This window comes from Ahaetulla prasina, chromosome 1 (assembly GCF_028640845.1).
Source record: "Ahaetulla prasina isolate Xishuangbanna chromosome 1, ASM2864084v1, whole genome shotgun sequence".
Lineage (NCBI taxonomy): Eukaryota > Metazoa > Chordata > Lepidosauria > Squamata > Colubridae > Ahaetulla > Ahaetulla prasina.
Window position 1 is genome coordinate 110,880,944 of NC_080539.1, and position 17,954 is coordinate 110,898,897.

General features: G+C 39.4%; 1 protein-coding gene across 1 annotated transcript in view; it reads right to left on the minus strand.

Moving 5' to 3' along the window:
• Positions 1 to 4,535: 4,535 nt before the first annotated feature.
• CLVS2 (clavesin 2) overlaps positions 4,536 to 17,954 on the minus strand; it is a 46,864-nt gene continuing 33,445 nt past the window's right edge. Inside the window, exons 3-5 of the mRNA XM_058163851.1 lie at positions 9,881 to 9,991; positions 7,646 to 7,866; positions 4,536 to 4,623 (exon numbers count right to left, since the gene is read on the minus strand). Coding sequence (XP_058019834.1) covers positions 4,536 to 4,623; positions 7,646 to 7,866; positions 9,881 to 9,991 — 420 coding nt within the window. The remainder of the gene's footprint in view (positions 4,624 to 7,645; positions 7,867 to 9,880; positions 9,992 to 17,954) is intronic.

Sequence of the window (17,954 nt, forward strand, 5' to 3'; positions counted from 1 at the left end):
CTACTATATGACCTAACTAGTGTCCGATCAGCCTCCGAACGACTGGACCTCCAAGAACTCTCTAGGCGTCTTCTTTGGCGTTTCATCTCCCTCAGCTCCTCGGAGAACCAAGGAGCTGGTTGAGATCTGCGCCGGGTCAGAGGCCGCAAAGGCACGACACGGTCTAAAGCCCCAGCTGCGGCCAGTTCCCAGGCTGCGACTAGTTCTTCAGCCGTGCCATGGGACAGACCCTCAGGAAACGGCTCAAGCTCCGTCTGGAACCTCTCCGGGTCCATCAGGCGCCTGGGACGGAACCAACGTATTGGTTCCATCTCCCTGCGGTGTTGAGTGGCGGTCAGAAAGTCCAGGCGAAGGAGAGAGTGATCTGACCATGACAAAGGTTCAATGACTAAATCCCTCAAGTCCAGATCCTTCAACCACTGACCAGAGATAAAAATCAAGTCCAGAGTGCCACCCCCAATGTGAGTAGGGCCATCAACTACTTGGGTCAGGTCTAAGGCCGTCATGGAAGCCATGAACTCCCGAGCTGCTGTCGACGACATGCCGGTCGATGGCAAGTTAAAGTCCCCCATGACCATAAGTCTGGGGGTCTCAACTGCCACTCCAGCAAGCACCTCCAGGAGCTCGGGCAGGGCAGCTGTCACGCAGCAAGGAGCCAGGTACGTGACAAACAAGCCCATCTGACACCTATGGCCCCACTTCACAAAGAGGGATTCACAACCGGTAATCTGAGGTACAGTGGTCTCCCTCGGCTCTAGACTCTCCTTAATAATAACCGCCACCCTCCCACCCCTACCCTGTGCCCTCGGCTGATGGAATGCCCGGAAACCCGGTGGGCACATTTCAACAAGGGTCACGCCCCCTTCTGTGCCCAACCAGGTTTCCATAACGCCCATAAGGTCTGCAGAACCCCCCTGGATAAGATCATATATTAGGGGGGCCTTGTTAACCATGGACCGTGCGTGTTCCGAAGCTTTGGTCCGAAACCACGGACCGAAGCTTTGTTCTGTTCTTATATTACAGGAGGAAATTGTATTTGTATAATTATCGCTTGTCTTGCTGAGCATTATATCCAAAAAGATCATTTTTCCACCATCCTAATTCTACCAGGTTATAGGACAGGAAGCTCTTGTTTTATAACAGATTGTTTAGTAACTGTACAAAGTTAGCACAGCATTGGAAAAAAAAATGACTTATGACCATTTTTTTACACTTACAACTATCGCAGCATCCCCATGCCATGTGATTAAAATTCAGATGCTCGGCAACTGGCTCATGTTTATGACAGCTGCAGTGTCCCGGGGTCATGTGATCACTTTCTGACAAGCAAAGTCCATGGGGAAGCCAGATTTGCTTAACTACTGGGTTACTAACTTAGCAACTGTAGTGATTCACTTAATAACTGTGCCAAGAAAAGTCATTCAATGGGGCAAAACTCAATAAACATCTTACGTAGCAACAGACATTTTGGGCTCAATTGCAGTTGTAAGTAGAGGACTACCTGTACCAAGGTCTGAGCATCCTGTTTTTCTTTTTTTACTCCTATAAAGCCTTGTAAGAATGTATAGTTGGTGCTCAGAAGACTTTTGAGTTCAAGAGCCTTCAAAGGACAAATATAAACTGACCTACTAGCATGAAAATACACTGGGAAAGAACAGACATGAGAAGTTCTTCCTTCTTATGGTGAAGATACAAGAAGATAGATAAAAGCCAAAACTAGATGCCAAGAAACTGGCCATTTTCTTTTTCTCTATTCACCTAAAGTAGGGGTGTCCAAACTTGGCAACTTTAAGACTTGTGGACTTCAACTCCCAGAATTCTTGAGCCAGCAAAGCTGACCCCTCTGACCTAAAGTATGAATGTGACAAATATGCTTCAAAACACAATTTATATAAGTACCTGACTAAAGAAAGTAGACTGGTTGCTATTGCCAGTTCAATATCTTCTTAGCAGTAATTCTGAATGCATTGACACATACAGTAGAACCTCTGATCACAACCATAATTCATTCCATAACTTTGGTTGCAAACTGATTTGGTCGTGACCCGAACCTTATTTTGGAAATTTGGCCCTTACCCAAAAAAAAAAAATGGTGCGGAAGGGGAAATTGGCTGCGGAAAAAAAAAGTGAATAATTGGTTGGAACCTGATTTGGTCATGGTCAGAAGTGTTCGTGACTAGAGGTTCTATTGTACTCCAACGCCTCAGCAAGCCACCACACATAGCACTACATGGCTGACCATGGCAATGAAGTAAGGTTGGATCTGGTTAATATTTGGATGACAGACCCTCAGGATATCTCTAACTATAAACTAGACTAGGAAACAAAAATAAAGAAATGAAAAAGAAGACAGTAGCAGTGATTTTTGAGGGGGGAAAAAGTCATGGATAATCACCATGAGTCAAGCTCAATGTGAAGGAGACATAACTTTTTGGTAATTTTTTTGTAATCCTTCCAAGGAAGCTGAAGCATATCCTAAGAGAGGCAAGTGTTGTTTCAGAAACATGCCTTGAACTCTGATGTGATCAGCATCAGTCTTGCTAAATCATTTCTACCAGTAGAGATCAGTTCTGATACACTAATTCCAACATTCTTCCATTGAGAATTTTCCGCATAATACTGCACATAGGACATTTTGGATGTAGAAAGTATACATTCCTAGTGGAACTTTCCCACTGTAGCCTTAGGCTCACCCCTACAAGGATCCTCCTGAGGACACAAGAGAGATGGAAGTTTATGCTGTAACTTTGTATGTAGCCCTATACCACAATGACAATGAGGATGATTTAATAACACAATTAAGTTAATGTCTGGGAATATGACGAACACAAGTGTCAAAATGTACACAGAGTAAAGATAAATTAAGGCAAATGCGCCTTTCTAATCTTAGCATTCAACTGTACACAACATGGTCTAGCGTGTACTACAGCCTCATATTATATGAATAGCAATTTGTAATGGAAATGACTCACCAGAAGACATGTTTCTGGTGAAAAGATTAAGCATTTGAATCACACAACAATGGTAGACCATGAACTATTACCTGCAGAGGTAATTGCTGAATGGAGCAGACTGCTCAAAATATACTCATGCTTTTTTTTTCCCAATCAAAGATCTTTAAAACTAGGATTACAATGAATCCCATCATGGTCAAGGATCTCAAGTATTTTTAACTGATTAATAAGTCCTTGAAAGCTTATTCATAACACTTTTTTTTTTGCAAGCAAGAGATCTTGTCATTCCTGTTCAACTGTACTGTAATATTAAATCTTTCTGAAGGAAAGATAGTTGTAGGGTGCAATTCTTGTTTCGATGTACAGCAGAAATACACATGCATATCAGCACAATCAAAGATGAAGACACACTCCTAAACTACAGTCCGCTTCAGGTACTGTTTGATCTTCTGAGGTAAAAATGTTATTTCAGTCTAATATGGCACATATCTCATCTACACAATTACATCACAAACAAAAGATGGCCTTAGCATGGCATTGCAGCACACCATTCTTCTAACAATTAAGTTTTGCTCCAAGTAGGATGATGTACTTAATATTTTACTAAGTTAACAATGACATTGCCTTAATATACAATATATAATAAACTCTAAACACACCAAATAGGTATGATTTTTTTTATAAATCCTTGATTAAATATACTTATCTACCAATGACACTTTATATGTATAGAGACTGGTAAAAATATATAGATATGTATCCAGACTTTTGTTTCGTACAGTTTAGAAATCATTCATCCATCTGCGAAGTAGAAGGAGCAGAGGATTATGAAATAGGTTCCACAAAGATAAAGTTCTCAGACATGGAACCTAGATGAGGCTTCTTTCATGTTCAGGAATCAAACAGCTCTCAAAATACAGACTGTGAAAATCAGATGTCTCCAAAAATATACCAAGGAATGGTATTTAGCTCCTTGTCTCTATAACTATTTCTTTTCTTTCTTCTTCTTCTTCCCCACAGTGAATTATTTTATAATCCCCTTGATGATCTCTGGCAAGGTTTGTGGCAATCTTTTAAACCAGCAAATCTGAGTTACAATGCCTAAGGATCTTATCTTGCTAAATGGAAACTGCGAGAAACGAATGAAGCAGTGTGGCAGCTGAAATATGGCTTTGTATAAAAAGGATGACATCTATCTAGGGTATGATCTTCTGTTTTTGTCTGAGTTCATTCTGTTCTTTTACAGTGCCTTCATCTGGCACGTTAATGGCCACTTTATTTTTTTTTTCCTGTACTATATAATTCCTATCATTACTTACAAATGCACAGAGAAGGAAACGACTATTTACAAACAGGTTGGCACTTAAGAGAATATATTATTGATATTTTCTCCTGTTTATTTTTCCCCCCCACCCTGTTTTCCAGCTCAGTGGTAGCTAGGAGGCCTGGCAAAACCTGCTGCCTCATTAGAATATGCTACGTTAACATGAAAAATAGGATTCCGACTTGTACATTCTTTCTCAATGGATGGCTCTGAAAAGCAATACCTTCCACCCTAATTCATATTTGATGCTCAGACTGCTAGTCAAGCGAAAGCAATGGCTGCATGTTTTCTTCTTCATTTTTATCCATGCGCTTGAGCACTCCGGGGTCCACAACAGATTGAGACCTAGAAAAACATTAAGCAAAGACCTATTGTGACTCATTTTAGCGATAACAAAAAGGCAAGCTCCTTCGCATTTATTTTAAAAAAAAAAGCAAGACTGCAACCAGAAAATATGCTCGGAGAGTATGATGGATGATGCAAGACCCTCCTGAAAAGAAATCCAGCCATGTTTCCTAAAGCAGCGATGGGGGAAAAAAGTGATTTAAAGGTCAGATTTGGCCAGCAGGCCTCTCCTTTCAGTCTATTGTGGCATTTGCTGACATGCATTCCCCACCTAAATGCCAACCTTCTGTTTTGTTTGTTTGTTGGTTGGTTTTAAAAAAGCTGGTTGCTTTGAAGCTGCCACTTCCAGATGGGTGGGAGTGATTTTCTTCCCAGTTACCTCCCTCACACCTTGCCTTTGCCATTAGAGGAGGCAAAGGCTGAATGAAGTTTGATTCCATGTTGCTAGGAAGCACTTTTCTGCCTCTCATTTTGTATGGCTCCTGCTCTTCAGTCCCAGGAGCCCTTCGCTCAAAAGTCTTCATTATAGCTGGGAAGACAAGCTGATGAACTAGAAAAAAGTGCATCTGAAAGTTTACAGCTGAAAGTCTTCAGAGGAATGGGCAAAGGGAGCAGCCTTTTACATATACCATCCATCTGAAAGAGGGTTTTAGGGGCGGGATGGGGAGGGGTTCCGTCAAAAGTTGATGGGCAAATGACAGCTTGCGCAGAATGACGTTCTTACGACGGACAGCCCACAGCTTATTGTGCATGAAATTGCACATGAATTCTGTACGTGAAAAGGGTGTCAAAGGCTCTGTTGCAAAATAAGATCTAAAAGAGGGCATTGCAGCACTTGCCTGAAGGGAAGTGGGCAGTTCAAGTAGAATTAGGCATGGATGCTGTCCTTTAGCAAAGGTCAGCTCAGCAAACAGAATATTCCACAGCTTAGCAGCTCAGCAACAAATTGCAACCATTGTGGAACCATAAGGCTCTTCTATATGCTGATCCCAGCACAGATGTGCAGATCTATATCCAATTCCTTCCCCCAAAATACTATCTAACTTGGTTTTGAAAGAATTGTAGGGCATCTGGCTAAATGGTGTGGGAGATATGCAAGTTTGGTATGATGAATGCATGCTAACTATACCCTTGTTCATACTAAGCACAGGCTTTCCTTGCTTTGTGCTAGGGTCATGTTCCTGCCTAAAGTAAATTCACCTAGTGTAAAGCGAGGAAAATATGTGTATGCATGAGAAAACTTCCCTGTTTACGTGGGTTTCAAGTTAGCACTCAGCTTCAAAGTGGACCTTTAAAATCAACTGAGTTTCGCACTCCACCTCATCCTTAAATGGTCCCCTTTATCAATTTTATTTTCATTGTCTAAATAAATGATAATGGCGTTCTAACAATGGAAACCAATTGGTCGATGTTCTGGCCTCTATGTTCAGAGGCTAGAGATCACGAAGTGAGAAATGAATGACAGCTGTTAGCAAATGCAGAGGGAATGAGGGGAGTGGGGAAAGGGAAAAGATAAGCAACAAGGACAGTTGAGAGGGCTCAGTCCAAGGCCCTGGAGAGCATATGCTTCACTAAATTTTCCAGGAAGGGCATTCTTTAGTTTCTAGGGGAAACAGTCAGGGTGGCTTGTGTACGTACAGCAAATTTCCCAGATCTGATAAATTTGCAAAAGTAATTTTTCTCCCTCTCTCTTTTTTTGGGTGGAACTGTCTGAAAAATGAAAAGTTGGTATTCTCTCTGATTATCCACAAGCATAATGATGCATAGATGCCTTGTGATTATATCTCTAGAGTAGTTTATCCCTATATCCAGAGAAGGAGCATCTTCAGCTATAATACTGTTTTATATCCCCCTCCATGCCCTCTTTCTCCTCCTATAGTTTATACCTTATAGTTTACTTTATTGTCACAGCACCTCGTACAACGAAATTAAATGCCATCTTCAGTGTACATCATACATAAGAAAACTATAAAAATATAACAAAAACACATATTCTTCACATTTTATGCAATTGAATTGAAACCCCCTGATACTGCATTAATATTGCACTATACAGTAGAATTCAATATAGTTACTGCTCTGGGATAGAAGCTGTTTTTCAGCCTATTTGTCCTTGTTTTTATTGTCCTGTACTGTCAGATGGTAATAGTTCAAAAAAAAAAAAAAAAGGTGCCCAGGATGAGATGGATCTTTAAGAACGTTTTGAACTTTCTTAAGGCAGAGTGAACTATAAAACTCTTCCAAGGAGGGGAGAGGACAACCAATGATCCTTTGGCAATAATGTTAATGATATAATCCTCTGAGCAATGATGTTAACCCTCTGGAGCGCTGTCCTATCTGACACTGTGCAATTAGCAAACCATACACAGATGCAGTAAGTTAAAATATTCTCTCTAGTGCAGCGGTAGAAGGTCACTAGCAATTTTTCATTCAGTTGTTGTTTCCTAACCAGTGCTGCAATGTGAGCACCCCAGGTCAGGTCTGTATAGAAAAAAGGAGTTTTCTGCTTACAAATGGGAGCAGTAAGTTAAAATATTCTCTATAGTGCAGCGGTAGAAGGTCACCAGCAATTTTTCATTCAGTTGTTGTTTCCTGAGAAGTCTCAGGTAGTATAATCTCTGGCTGGGTCATTTTGACCAGTGCTGCAATGTGAGCACCCCAGGTCAGGTCTATATAGAGAAAGGGAGTTTTCTGCTTACAAATGGGAGCTGAAAGCAACTGTTTTGATCTGAGCAAGATTGGAAGCAATTATTTAATCCTCCGTATATAGAGAAGGACTGGGAGGAGAGTTGAGTTGCCTTCAAGCAAAGGAAGGAATGTCAGAGGATGGGGTTCAAGGAAGAGAGAAAGGGTTCCAGACTGCCATGTGAGCAATTTGATGAAAAGGTTTACTTAGTTTCCCATCCCTAATTTTTTGGAATGGCCCCATAATGTAAGAGAAAGGCATCTATACTTAAGAACAGATATTTGACCTGAGAGATCACCTAGGCATTTCCTGCTTCAGAAGACGTCATTAACTTACCTCTTCATGGATTTGGGTGAGAGCTCCTTTTCAACTTCTTTTGCAGACGTGTTATAGGAGTCCACACTATATTCACTGTCATCATCATACTCGTGATCTAGCAGTGTTCTTGCCCATGTGCCCATGTCGTAAGGTGGAAGCATTCCTCCAAATTCGGAAGGGAGAATTTCAGGATGAATCAACTGGTGTAGACTGTTGAGGTTGTTTCCATGGAGAAATATCTAAGGGAAAGAGGAATATAATACATTGCAAAATGATCAGAATCTATAACAATAAATGTAACTAACAGAAAAGCTGCGCAGCTCAAAGATGTGGTTTTTACCACAGAAGATTTCCCAAATGTTTCTGAAGATTTAAAAAAAATGCAATTGGTTGCCTCAAGATGCTGCTGAGAGATTACTCACGTTTCTTCTTCCAAGTAGCATCTGGAATCCAATGAAAATGAGTGCTGTTCTATAATCCAAATAGCTCTAAGTACACTCCTTCTCAAATGTACAAGGCAAATTATGGGGAACATTGAAGCTATTTTGGGCTATGACATGTTAGGGTGCCGGATGCTCAAAGGGGAAAATAATACACACCTAATTTCTTGTTGCTATATAGGAACTTTTTAAATGGATTCTTAAGGCTTTCAGCTCCCTTCAGGGATTACTAACTTATATTTGTAAAAAGGCTTATGTACCCAATGATTTAGAAGAGTTAGGATCACCCAAGTTCACAATATAGTGAAAAGAAGGGCAGAATGATTAAAATATATTACATTGGCACAATACAAGCTCCACCCCATTGGTAGTGCACCATGAAATTACATGCATATCCAACAGGGGCAGAGCTTGAGACCCAATGGTGCAATGCATCTCTCTCCCCATTTTGATCTGAAGCCTTTAGATGCCCACGGTCCACTGAATAATGAAAAATCCAAAAAGATTATGCTTTATGAATTATCCAAAGGTTTTGACCAGGTAGACAACAAAAAATTGTGGTTAGTCCTTAGAACAGGGGTGTCCAAACTTGGCCCCTTGAAGAGTGGTGGACTTCAACTTCCAGAATTCCCCAGCCAGCATGAGCTATAAATATGAGCAAGTTGTTGGCTGGGGAATTCTGGGAGTTGAAGTCCACCACTCTTCAAGGGGCCAAGTGTGGACATCCCTGCCTTAGAAACAGGAGTAAACTCAGGCCTTTACCTCTCCCTATTGAAGAAAGGGTATGATGATCAGGAAGTAACAATTGGAATGGAAGACTAAGCAACAATTTAAAAAAGAGATCAGTGGAAGACAAGGTGATTGGATAATATCACTGATGACAGAAGCAACAGCTTACAAGAATTCAAAGAGGTTACTGACAGACATTCCTGTTAGTAGAATGGTACCCATTAGGTCATAAAGAGAAGCAACTGGAAACCAAAGACATTAACTGCCTTCAGCTTCTATAGAATATGGTATTATGCTTCCAAAGAGCAAGCTTATTAAATTCTCCATTTCAAGATGCTTTTGAAACTTAGCTGCAGCTAAAAGAAAGAGACCTTGGGATTTTAGTGAGAGGCATAGTTTTTGGGTGAATGTATGCATGTCACTCTCTGTGGGTTTACTGGTATTTTCACCTTGTGCCTAGGATCCAATTCAAAGTAGAATAATGTGTTGGGTTTTGTTTTGTTTTGAACCATTTTTACGTGTTGCGTTGATAAGTATCAGACAACAAATACAGAAACAAAGTGAATCTCTAGAGGTCAACCACTGCTTATCTTTAAGCTGCTGGATGAGATTCCAACGAACACATCTGTCGTGCACGGACTGTGTGAATACATAGCAATAATACTTTTTACCGAGATTACATAGCTTAATTCTCCCATTTCAGAACAGTGATTTTAAGATACACCAAGTCTGCTTAGACAGCTGTGCAAATAACTATTCAGCTTTTAATAATTGGGACTGACTTGTGTCCTTCAAGAAACAACGAGTCGAAAATCCATTTTTATCCTTTGCTGTTTTTCTAAAATGTGTTCGTATTTGTATGTACACGGAGAGCTTATGCATCAGAGACAAATTCCTTGTGTGTCCAATCACACTTGGCCAATAAAGAATATTCTAATTCTATTAATGTTTTATCTGGCATAGGTATGTAATTAAACTCACAAAACAAGACACGGGAAACATGTATTTGTTCTTTACATTTCAAGGCTATCAGTCCTTTCATAAAGTTATGAAATACGATGGAAACAAAGATAGATAAAATTACCCTCTTCCTTGTCTTCTCCTTTAAAAATGGACGTATAACTGTATAAAGGGCATGGATGTACCATGGCTGATTGACAAAATGAATTCCTCCAAATCGAGCTGGGAAGCTGTCCTAGAAGAGAACATAAAACACACAGTAGATATTTTATCTTATTTGCCACTTTCTCTATATCTTTAGCACTGCTGTGAAAACAGATAGTGCTCGACTTACGACCACAACTGAGCCCAAAACGTTTTGCTAAGCAAGACAGTTGTTAAGTGAGCTTTGCTCCATTTTATGACCTTTCTTGCCACAGTTGTTAAGTGAATCACTGAAGTTGTTAAGTTAGTAGCACGGCTGTAAAGTGAAACTGGCTTTTCCATTGAAGTTGCTTCTCAAAATATCAGAAAAGGGGATCCCATGATCCCAAGACACTGCAACCATCATAAATATGAGTCAGTTGCCAAGCGCCTGGATTTTGATCACGTGGCGATGGGGATGCTGCAATGTTTGTGTGAAAAATGGTCATAAGTCACTTTTTTTTAGTGCTGTTGTAACTTCGGTCAGTAAATGAACCGTTGTAAATTGAGGACTACCTGTATAGGATCACATAAATTCATTCTCACAGTAAAGTTGTAGCCAGGTTTCACTATAACGATTAGGATACAAACCATTACAGATAAGATTTTTGTTTAAGATCATGTCTTCATGATCATGAGCCGGTTATATCTGGCTTGGGTGAACTGGTAGCACCGGCGGCGGCGGGAGGCTCCGCTCACCCACCCAGACGTCATCACGTCCCATCGTTGATGCTCTGCGCATGCACAGAAGGTCCCTTGCATGTGCAGAGGTGTCACACGCGCTCTATTTGCAAACCGATAGCGAAGGTAAGTGGATATCACCAGTGGTGGATTGCTCCCGGTTCGCCCCTGTTCAGGCGAACCGGTATTGGCAGCGGTGGGAGGCTCTGCCCACCCACCTAGACGTCATTAAAAATGCTGTGCATATATGCAGAAGTGCCGCGCGTTACCAATAGCAAACCGGTAGTGCCATGATTTGAATCCCACTACTGGATTTCACCCATGCTTCAGACTAGTGATTTTCTTTTTCAAGCTCATTAAACAAAAGTTGTCTTCCACTCCAGGAGAGTAATTCTGTATCCAGCTACAAATTTGGGGAAAGAATTCTAATAAAGAGAGAGAAGGTTTTCTACCAAGCAACGATGCACTTATTTTCAATCTATATTTTTTGCCACCATATAAACTTTCTATTTTATATGCACAAATATACATGCATTTATTTTTATTTGAAATAATTAATATGTTTTTACATATAGTATGTTCTTAAGCATCTTAAGAATCATTGATTAAAAATTGGAGGAGGGAAGAAGAGGAATTAAATGCTTTAATAAATTACAACAGCAGCTTGATTATTCCATGTTAAATTATTTATGCATATAACCGTTGGGTTTCAGTTGAATAACCAAAGTGTGAACATTGCATGCTTATTTGTCATTATCTCTCTAGTTCTTAGTTGAATACCTCCAGTGAGGTTTTTCATAGTGTGTTCTATTGTTCAATGGCTCCTAGTGTCAAGAAATTAATTTAAATATTTGGCCTGAACTTCCTTCATTTTCATTTCAATCCTCCTCCTTCAATCATTTCAATCCTCTAATCTTCTTCTGCTCTAAATTTAAGAATAAAGCTGTCCTTTATTGTAAGTAGAACCTTTTAGTTTTTTTGAAAATTGGGACCACATCTTACCCCAGTCATCTCTTTTGTAAGTTAAAACTTAAAGCTTTTCAAAACCCTCAGTAATCAGCTTGATAGTTGGCCCCCTTATCTTGACATGCCTCTTCCATTCCATTTCAATTTCTTCATCTCTCTTTTAAACAAATATCCTACCAAGAATTGGACACAGTACTCCAAATGCAGATGAATCAGTAGAGTAAAGATGGCATAGTCCTAGAATCAATAGGTCCCAAGATCCAGAGCCACTCAGTCTTTCCAGAATTCATTTGAAATCTGTTGTTTCGCATCCAGATTCTTATAGTCTCCATACACCAGAGGTCAGCAACCTGGAGCTGCATGTGGCTCTTTCATCCCTCTGCTGTGGCTCCCTGTCACTCAAAATATGACTCACAATCACCAATGTGTGAAACCCGCCGACACACAATTTATTGAGCTTTTCAACTCCTGGTAGGCCAATCATGGATAAATCCAAAAAAAGAAAAGTTTCAGAAGAAAACAGAATGTTTAATTCAACTACATACGCTAGTTTTGAGGCCACTCAGGAAATAGTCAGGCATGGGAAGGGTTTTGTGGCTCCCAGTGTTTTCTTTTCTGTGGGAAATGGGTCCAAATGGCTCTTTGAGTGTTTAAGGTTGCCAAGCCCTGCCATACACCAAATGAGATTTTCATACTATTGTTCAATTCACCAAAGGCTGAGATAGAGAGTTGGATATCATCAACATACTGATGATGAACTAACAAGCTGGTCTCATGTAAATGTTGAAAAGAAGAGAGAGGACTGAACTCTGCGGCCTACTCCCCTTTCTAATATATAATCAGTTCTAATATTAGATTATCAGTTTGCATCACAGGAAATTCTCCCCAATTCAGTGAATTCCATCAGTATTCTTGATTCAGCTATGTTGGTAAGTTGTCCATTTCTTCAAAACTCTTAAAAGTGCTAACCTAAACTCTCAGAATATCTCACAGCATAGCTAGATATTCTGAAGTACAAAGAAACTACATTTAACATTCACTAAATTTTACACACAATTCTTTTGCCCTGGAGATCCTTAGTTGTCTTTACATTTTCCATCTAAAATTGTTTAATGCAAATTATTGAAAAAATCTTTTCCAGTTTTCTCAATTCTCAATATTTTCCATTCCATTAATATTTTTGAGCTAAAATACAGCTCTTGACAGCCTTCCTGAATGGTGGATCATGTATGTATGTATGTATGTATGTATGTATGTATGTATGATGCAATTATAAGGGAGAAGCGACTTGGGTGATCTTCAAGTTTCTTCCAATCCTTACATTCCATGGATTTTGTTATATGTGACATTTTGCAACATTCCAGGGAACGTCTACCCTTTTCATTTTAGCAAAAGCTAGGATATATCAAGAATGACCTTTCTGATGTTTCTGAATTAACTATTTTTTTTTTTTTTTAAAAAGCTATGGAATAGCTGTAGGATGTATGCTCAGCAAAAACATAAAAAGCCAAGCAATAAGGATATAAAAGAACAAGTTTAGCAAGAAAGTAATCTGGCAACATCTATTTATTTTCATCTCTATATTTTTCTCCCTGATGCTAGATGAAATCTGGAGCCCATAGGCCTTTTTATGCCAGGCTAATGGCTAGCTCATCTACTTCTATTCCATGCTACCATTTGAAACTGATCATCGATGGGGCTACAGGTAGTCCTCAGTTTACAACCATTGGCTTAACAATCTTTCAAAGTTACAACGGCGTTGAAAAAAAAGTGACTTGGGACTGGTTCCTCACGCTTAATGACCATTGTAGCATCCTCAGTTGCATGATTAAAATTTGGGTGGCTGGTAAACAGCATGTATTAATAATGGTTGCCGTCCCAGGTTACTTGATTGCCATTTTCAATCTTCCCAGACTGATTCCAAGAAGCAAAGTCAGTGGGGGAAATCGGATTCGCTTAAGGACCATGTGATTGCAGTGATTCACTTAGCAAGCCTGACAAAAAAAGGTTGTAAAATTGGGCAGGACTCACTTAACAACCGCCTTGCTTAGCAATAGAAATTCTGGTCCCAAGTTGAGGACTGCCAGTATAGGTTCTAAGAGATGCTTAGCTTTTATCCCAAGCTGACCTGAAAACTCGACATGCAAGATTCAGAAAACTGACAGAAATTTAGTTTCATTTCTCAGAAGATAAACATCTATTTTCATGTAGCTATGAAATAACAAATGGAGGATTAGACACTAACACCGAGCATCATGTACTTTTCTATATCCAAGTAGGTAGTAGGTAGTATTAGACGCAATCAGTTCAAAAACAAACAGACTTTATTAGAACAATTCATTCTCAGTGTAGTCTAAACTAAATCAAAACAAATTCTTCATAACCCAATTCTTCAGTCTTATCACCAATCTTGGTCTAATTAGGCAAACTGCCAAAGGCTTTTTTTGGCAAAAGTTCAGAAGCAGAAGACGGCAACAAGAAATAAATGCAGCAAGACGAGGAGCAAGTCTATCAATGTTGTTTTCCGACAAAGAGCCCAAACGCCTTTGTTGGTCTTTTAAGCCTTATGGGAGGGCCCAATCATCTCTTGAGCCCTACTCCCGAGTTGTCGTCTTTGCTCTTGCCTTCTGGCAGCTCTTCTCATGCATGCACTAGGAACAGGCCCCTTCTGTTCCTTTGCCTCACTACTGTTAGCCTCTAGAGGCTCCGGAGTCCGTACATCACTCCCAGATGGCCCTGGCTCCATATCTGCCTCCGACACAGAGCCCTCATCCGGGCCTTTCCCAGCCTCCAGGACTGGCCCATGTTCTTTCTCAGCCTCATCACTGTCCAACTCCGCTGCCAGCTCCGCAGGCTGCTGACGGACCTCAACAATATAAGCCCTCTATTCACCAAATTATTATGCCTCCCTTGGGCATTAATGAGATGAGAGGTTTTCATCTCTCCCTTGCTGCTTTGGTGGCTGCTCATCTGGAGAACAAAGCAGTCTGAGAACAGACTATTGCTATTTTATAGTGGCGGCTTTCACTTGGATATACAGATAGTCCTCGACTTACAACAGTTCATTTAGTGACCATTTGAAGTTACTGAAAATAGTGACTTATGACTATTTTTCACACTTATGACCGTTGCAGCATCCTTATGGTCACATGATTTACATTTGGATGCTTGACAACTGATTCACATTTATGACAGTTGCAATGTCCCGGGGTCATGTGATCCCCTTTTGCGACCTTCTGACAAGCAAAGTCAATACAGGGAAGCCAGGTGCACTTAACAGCCATGTTACTAATTTAAGAACTGCAGAGATTCACTTAACAAATGTGGTGAGGAAAGTTGTAAAATGGGGCAAAAGTCACTTAAAAAATTTCTCTCTTAACAACATAAATTTTGGGCTCAATTGTGATCGTAGGTTGAGGGGTACCTGTAGATGAGGTTTCTGTTGGTGTCTACTTATACACACTTACAGAGGGGGGCAGGGCATGCTATCAAATTTCTTTTTTTGAAAATTTGAGACAAATTTTTAAAAAAATTGAAATTTTGAAAATTTTGAAAATTTTTGAAAATTTGAGACAAATTGAGAAGCTCCTTATTTAATAATTTGTATTGTGTAATTTTTAATTGTAATTTTAATATGGGTTTTAGGTCGGTCTATGACTGTCTTAAACTGTTTCGGCCTACTAAATATTTGTTTTTAATTTTGTTTTAAATTTGTTATTTCTATTTTGTGTTTTAATACGGCTGTAAACCCTGAGTCCTTCAGGAGAAGGGCGGTATAGAAATTAAATTATAAATATAAATTATAAATCTGAGTTGATGTGCTATTGTATTGGGGTGAGCAATAATGTCTAGCGATCACTCTTGTAATTGCTCTGAATTACAGTGTAGTCTATTATAATTTCTTAATACCTCTAATCTAGCACTCAGCAAGGAAACAATAATAAAATATATTTTCTCAGAAATCTACTAAAGGTATTATGGATACAACACAAGAACAAGAGTAGCTGGCAAATATTATTATTTTGTAGCTTTTAAAAGTTGAGCCTCACAGAGGTATCAATTGATAGCACAATGATATCAAACGTCGATATTGTGACATCATTTTGAAAATGTGATGAATTACATCATTTAGTTAGTTTACACAAAAACCTATGCAACACCATTATTTTCACATGCAATATTACTTATGCTATAATAAACTGTGTTGTTATCAGTCTGTTATTTTACTATTTAAATTTAATCTATAGTGACTGACATAAAACTGATCAAACCAAGGGTGAAATGCTCTGAAGTCTGCTACCGCTTCACTTCGCTACCGGTTCGCTTTGTGCACGCATGCGCAGTACGTGCCAAACGCGTACTTTGCACACATGCACAACCTAGGCGCTACCATGCAGCACTGAAAAAGGAGGATTAAGAAGCCTTTTTTGAGTCTGTAACGGTAAGTAGAACAATGGGGAGGGAACAGCTGTGGCACGCAATTTAGATTCACTAGAAAGCAGGATTTTCTGCTTTCTAGTGAATATAAATCGTGTGGCACAGCTGATCGTCGGAAATATTGGTTCACCCGAACTGTTAGCATTTTTTTTACTACTGGTTCACCTGAACTGGTAGCATTTTTTAGTACCAGTTCTCCCAAACAGGTCAGAACCGGTAGCATTTCACCCCTGGATCAAACCAAATCAATAAATTCCACAGCCCTAAAAGAAATCTAGGAAGATATAATCTAGAAGGCTTGGATGAAACCCAAAATTATGTGAACGACACCCTATCTTCCATAGCTTCTGTCCCACCATCTGTTCTAAAGAGCCCTTCAATCTTGGCAGCTGATTGTGATATCCCACCCCTTCTCCCATTTAAACGAGGACAGTGATTCCCTCAGCAGGAGAACTTAATTGGATATCACCCATATCTGAGGTCATTAGGTCTGTTACCAGTTCAAGATTGCCTCCAGAAAACAGCTGTTGTTGTTGTACATTTTATTCGCTTTGGAACAAAAGAAATGTATAATACACTTAATTACCTATGAAACAGAAGCTTGGAAAGATGAGTTGAATGAGATTGTGACAGTGACAAGCCTGTAAGAAATAGGTATTTTTAAGACTCTCGTTCATTTCCTAAAACTGTGGTGTGTGTGTGTGTTACAATAGTAAAATCAAAGAGAAGAACGAAAAGAAAAGAAAGAGTGGAAAGTGGAAAAGAGAAGAAACACAGAAAATAGAAAGAAAAATAAGAATATAAGAAAAAGAAAAGAAATGTATGACTTTCAGCAGTTATCACAAGTATAAAAAATTTAGTAACTTTTCACCTGTCTAGTTACAAACATGTATCCCTTCATCCCATATCCCACCTCTTATCTATAAATAAATCCATAAATCATAATCTTTTCAGTCCTCGTGACAGCAAAAAAGAATTACTAGAAGGAACAACGTATCTTATTTTAAACTTTAACACAATTGATTTATTGGAAAATCAAGCTTTCCACATAAACTAATTCTCTGATTTTTCTATGGGCATGCCTACATATTTAGTTAAATTTCTGTTTATTGGGGAGTTTGGCCTTCTGAGAATAATTTTGAACGAAAGAGAACAGACAGTAGAAGAAGTATGATTGCAGTTAAGGAGTCCATTAAGGTCTGGCCAGTGAGAAAAATCCCCTCAGAGGAAGCTAGAAGAAAACCTCGTTAGCAATTTTCCAGAGTCATAGCAACCCGTTACTTATGAAAGAAATAATTATTGATTGGCAAAGGGCCAGACTAACATTTACTGTAGCAGAAGATAAGAATAAAAATGGAGGGGGAAAAACATTCTTCCTTAGGGAGAGTAAGACAAGGATGGAAGATTTTCTTATCGTAAATGAAACACTATTACAGGTAATCTTCAACTCACAAGCATTCATTTACCAACCATTCGAAGTTAAAATGGAGTTGGTCGGTCATGTGATCAAAATTTGGGCTCTTCGCAACCAGCACTTATAACAATTGCAGCATCCCAGGGTCATGTGATCACCATTTGCAACCTTCATAGCCAGCTTTTGACAAGCAAAATCAAATGCCAGAAGCTGGATTCGCTTAACAATTTGCACAATTCACTTAACATCTGCAGTGATTTCCTTAACAACCAGGGCAAAAGGATCATAAAATCAGAGGCGTCTCACTTAAAAACCACTTTCCATACCAATCAGTTGTGGTCCCAGTTTTCATCGTAAGTTGAGGACTATCTGTCTAGAAGAAGTATAGTATAGAAGTATAGAAGGAATAAAAAAAAATTCTCCCTACTAAACCACAAAACAGGATGCTAGGAAAGAGAACTACCAGACCAGAGAGGTCAGCAGGAAAGGTCAAATGGAAAAAAGAATATTATCATGA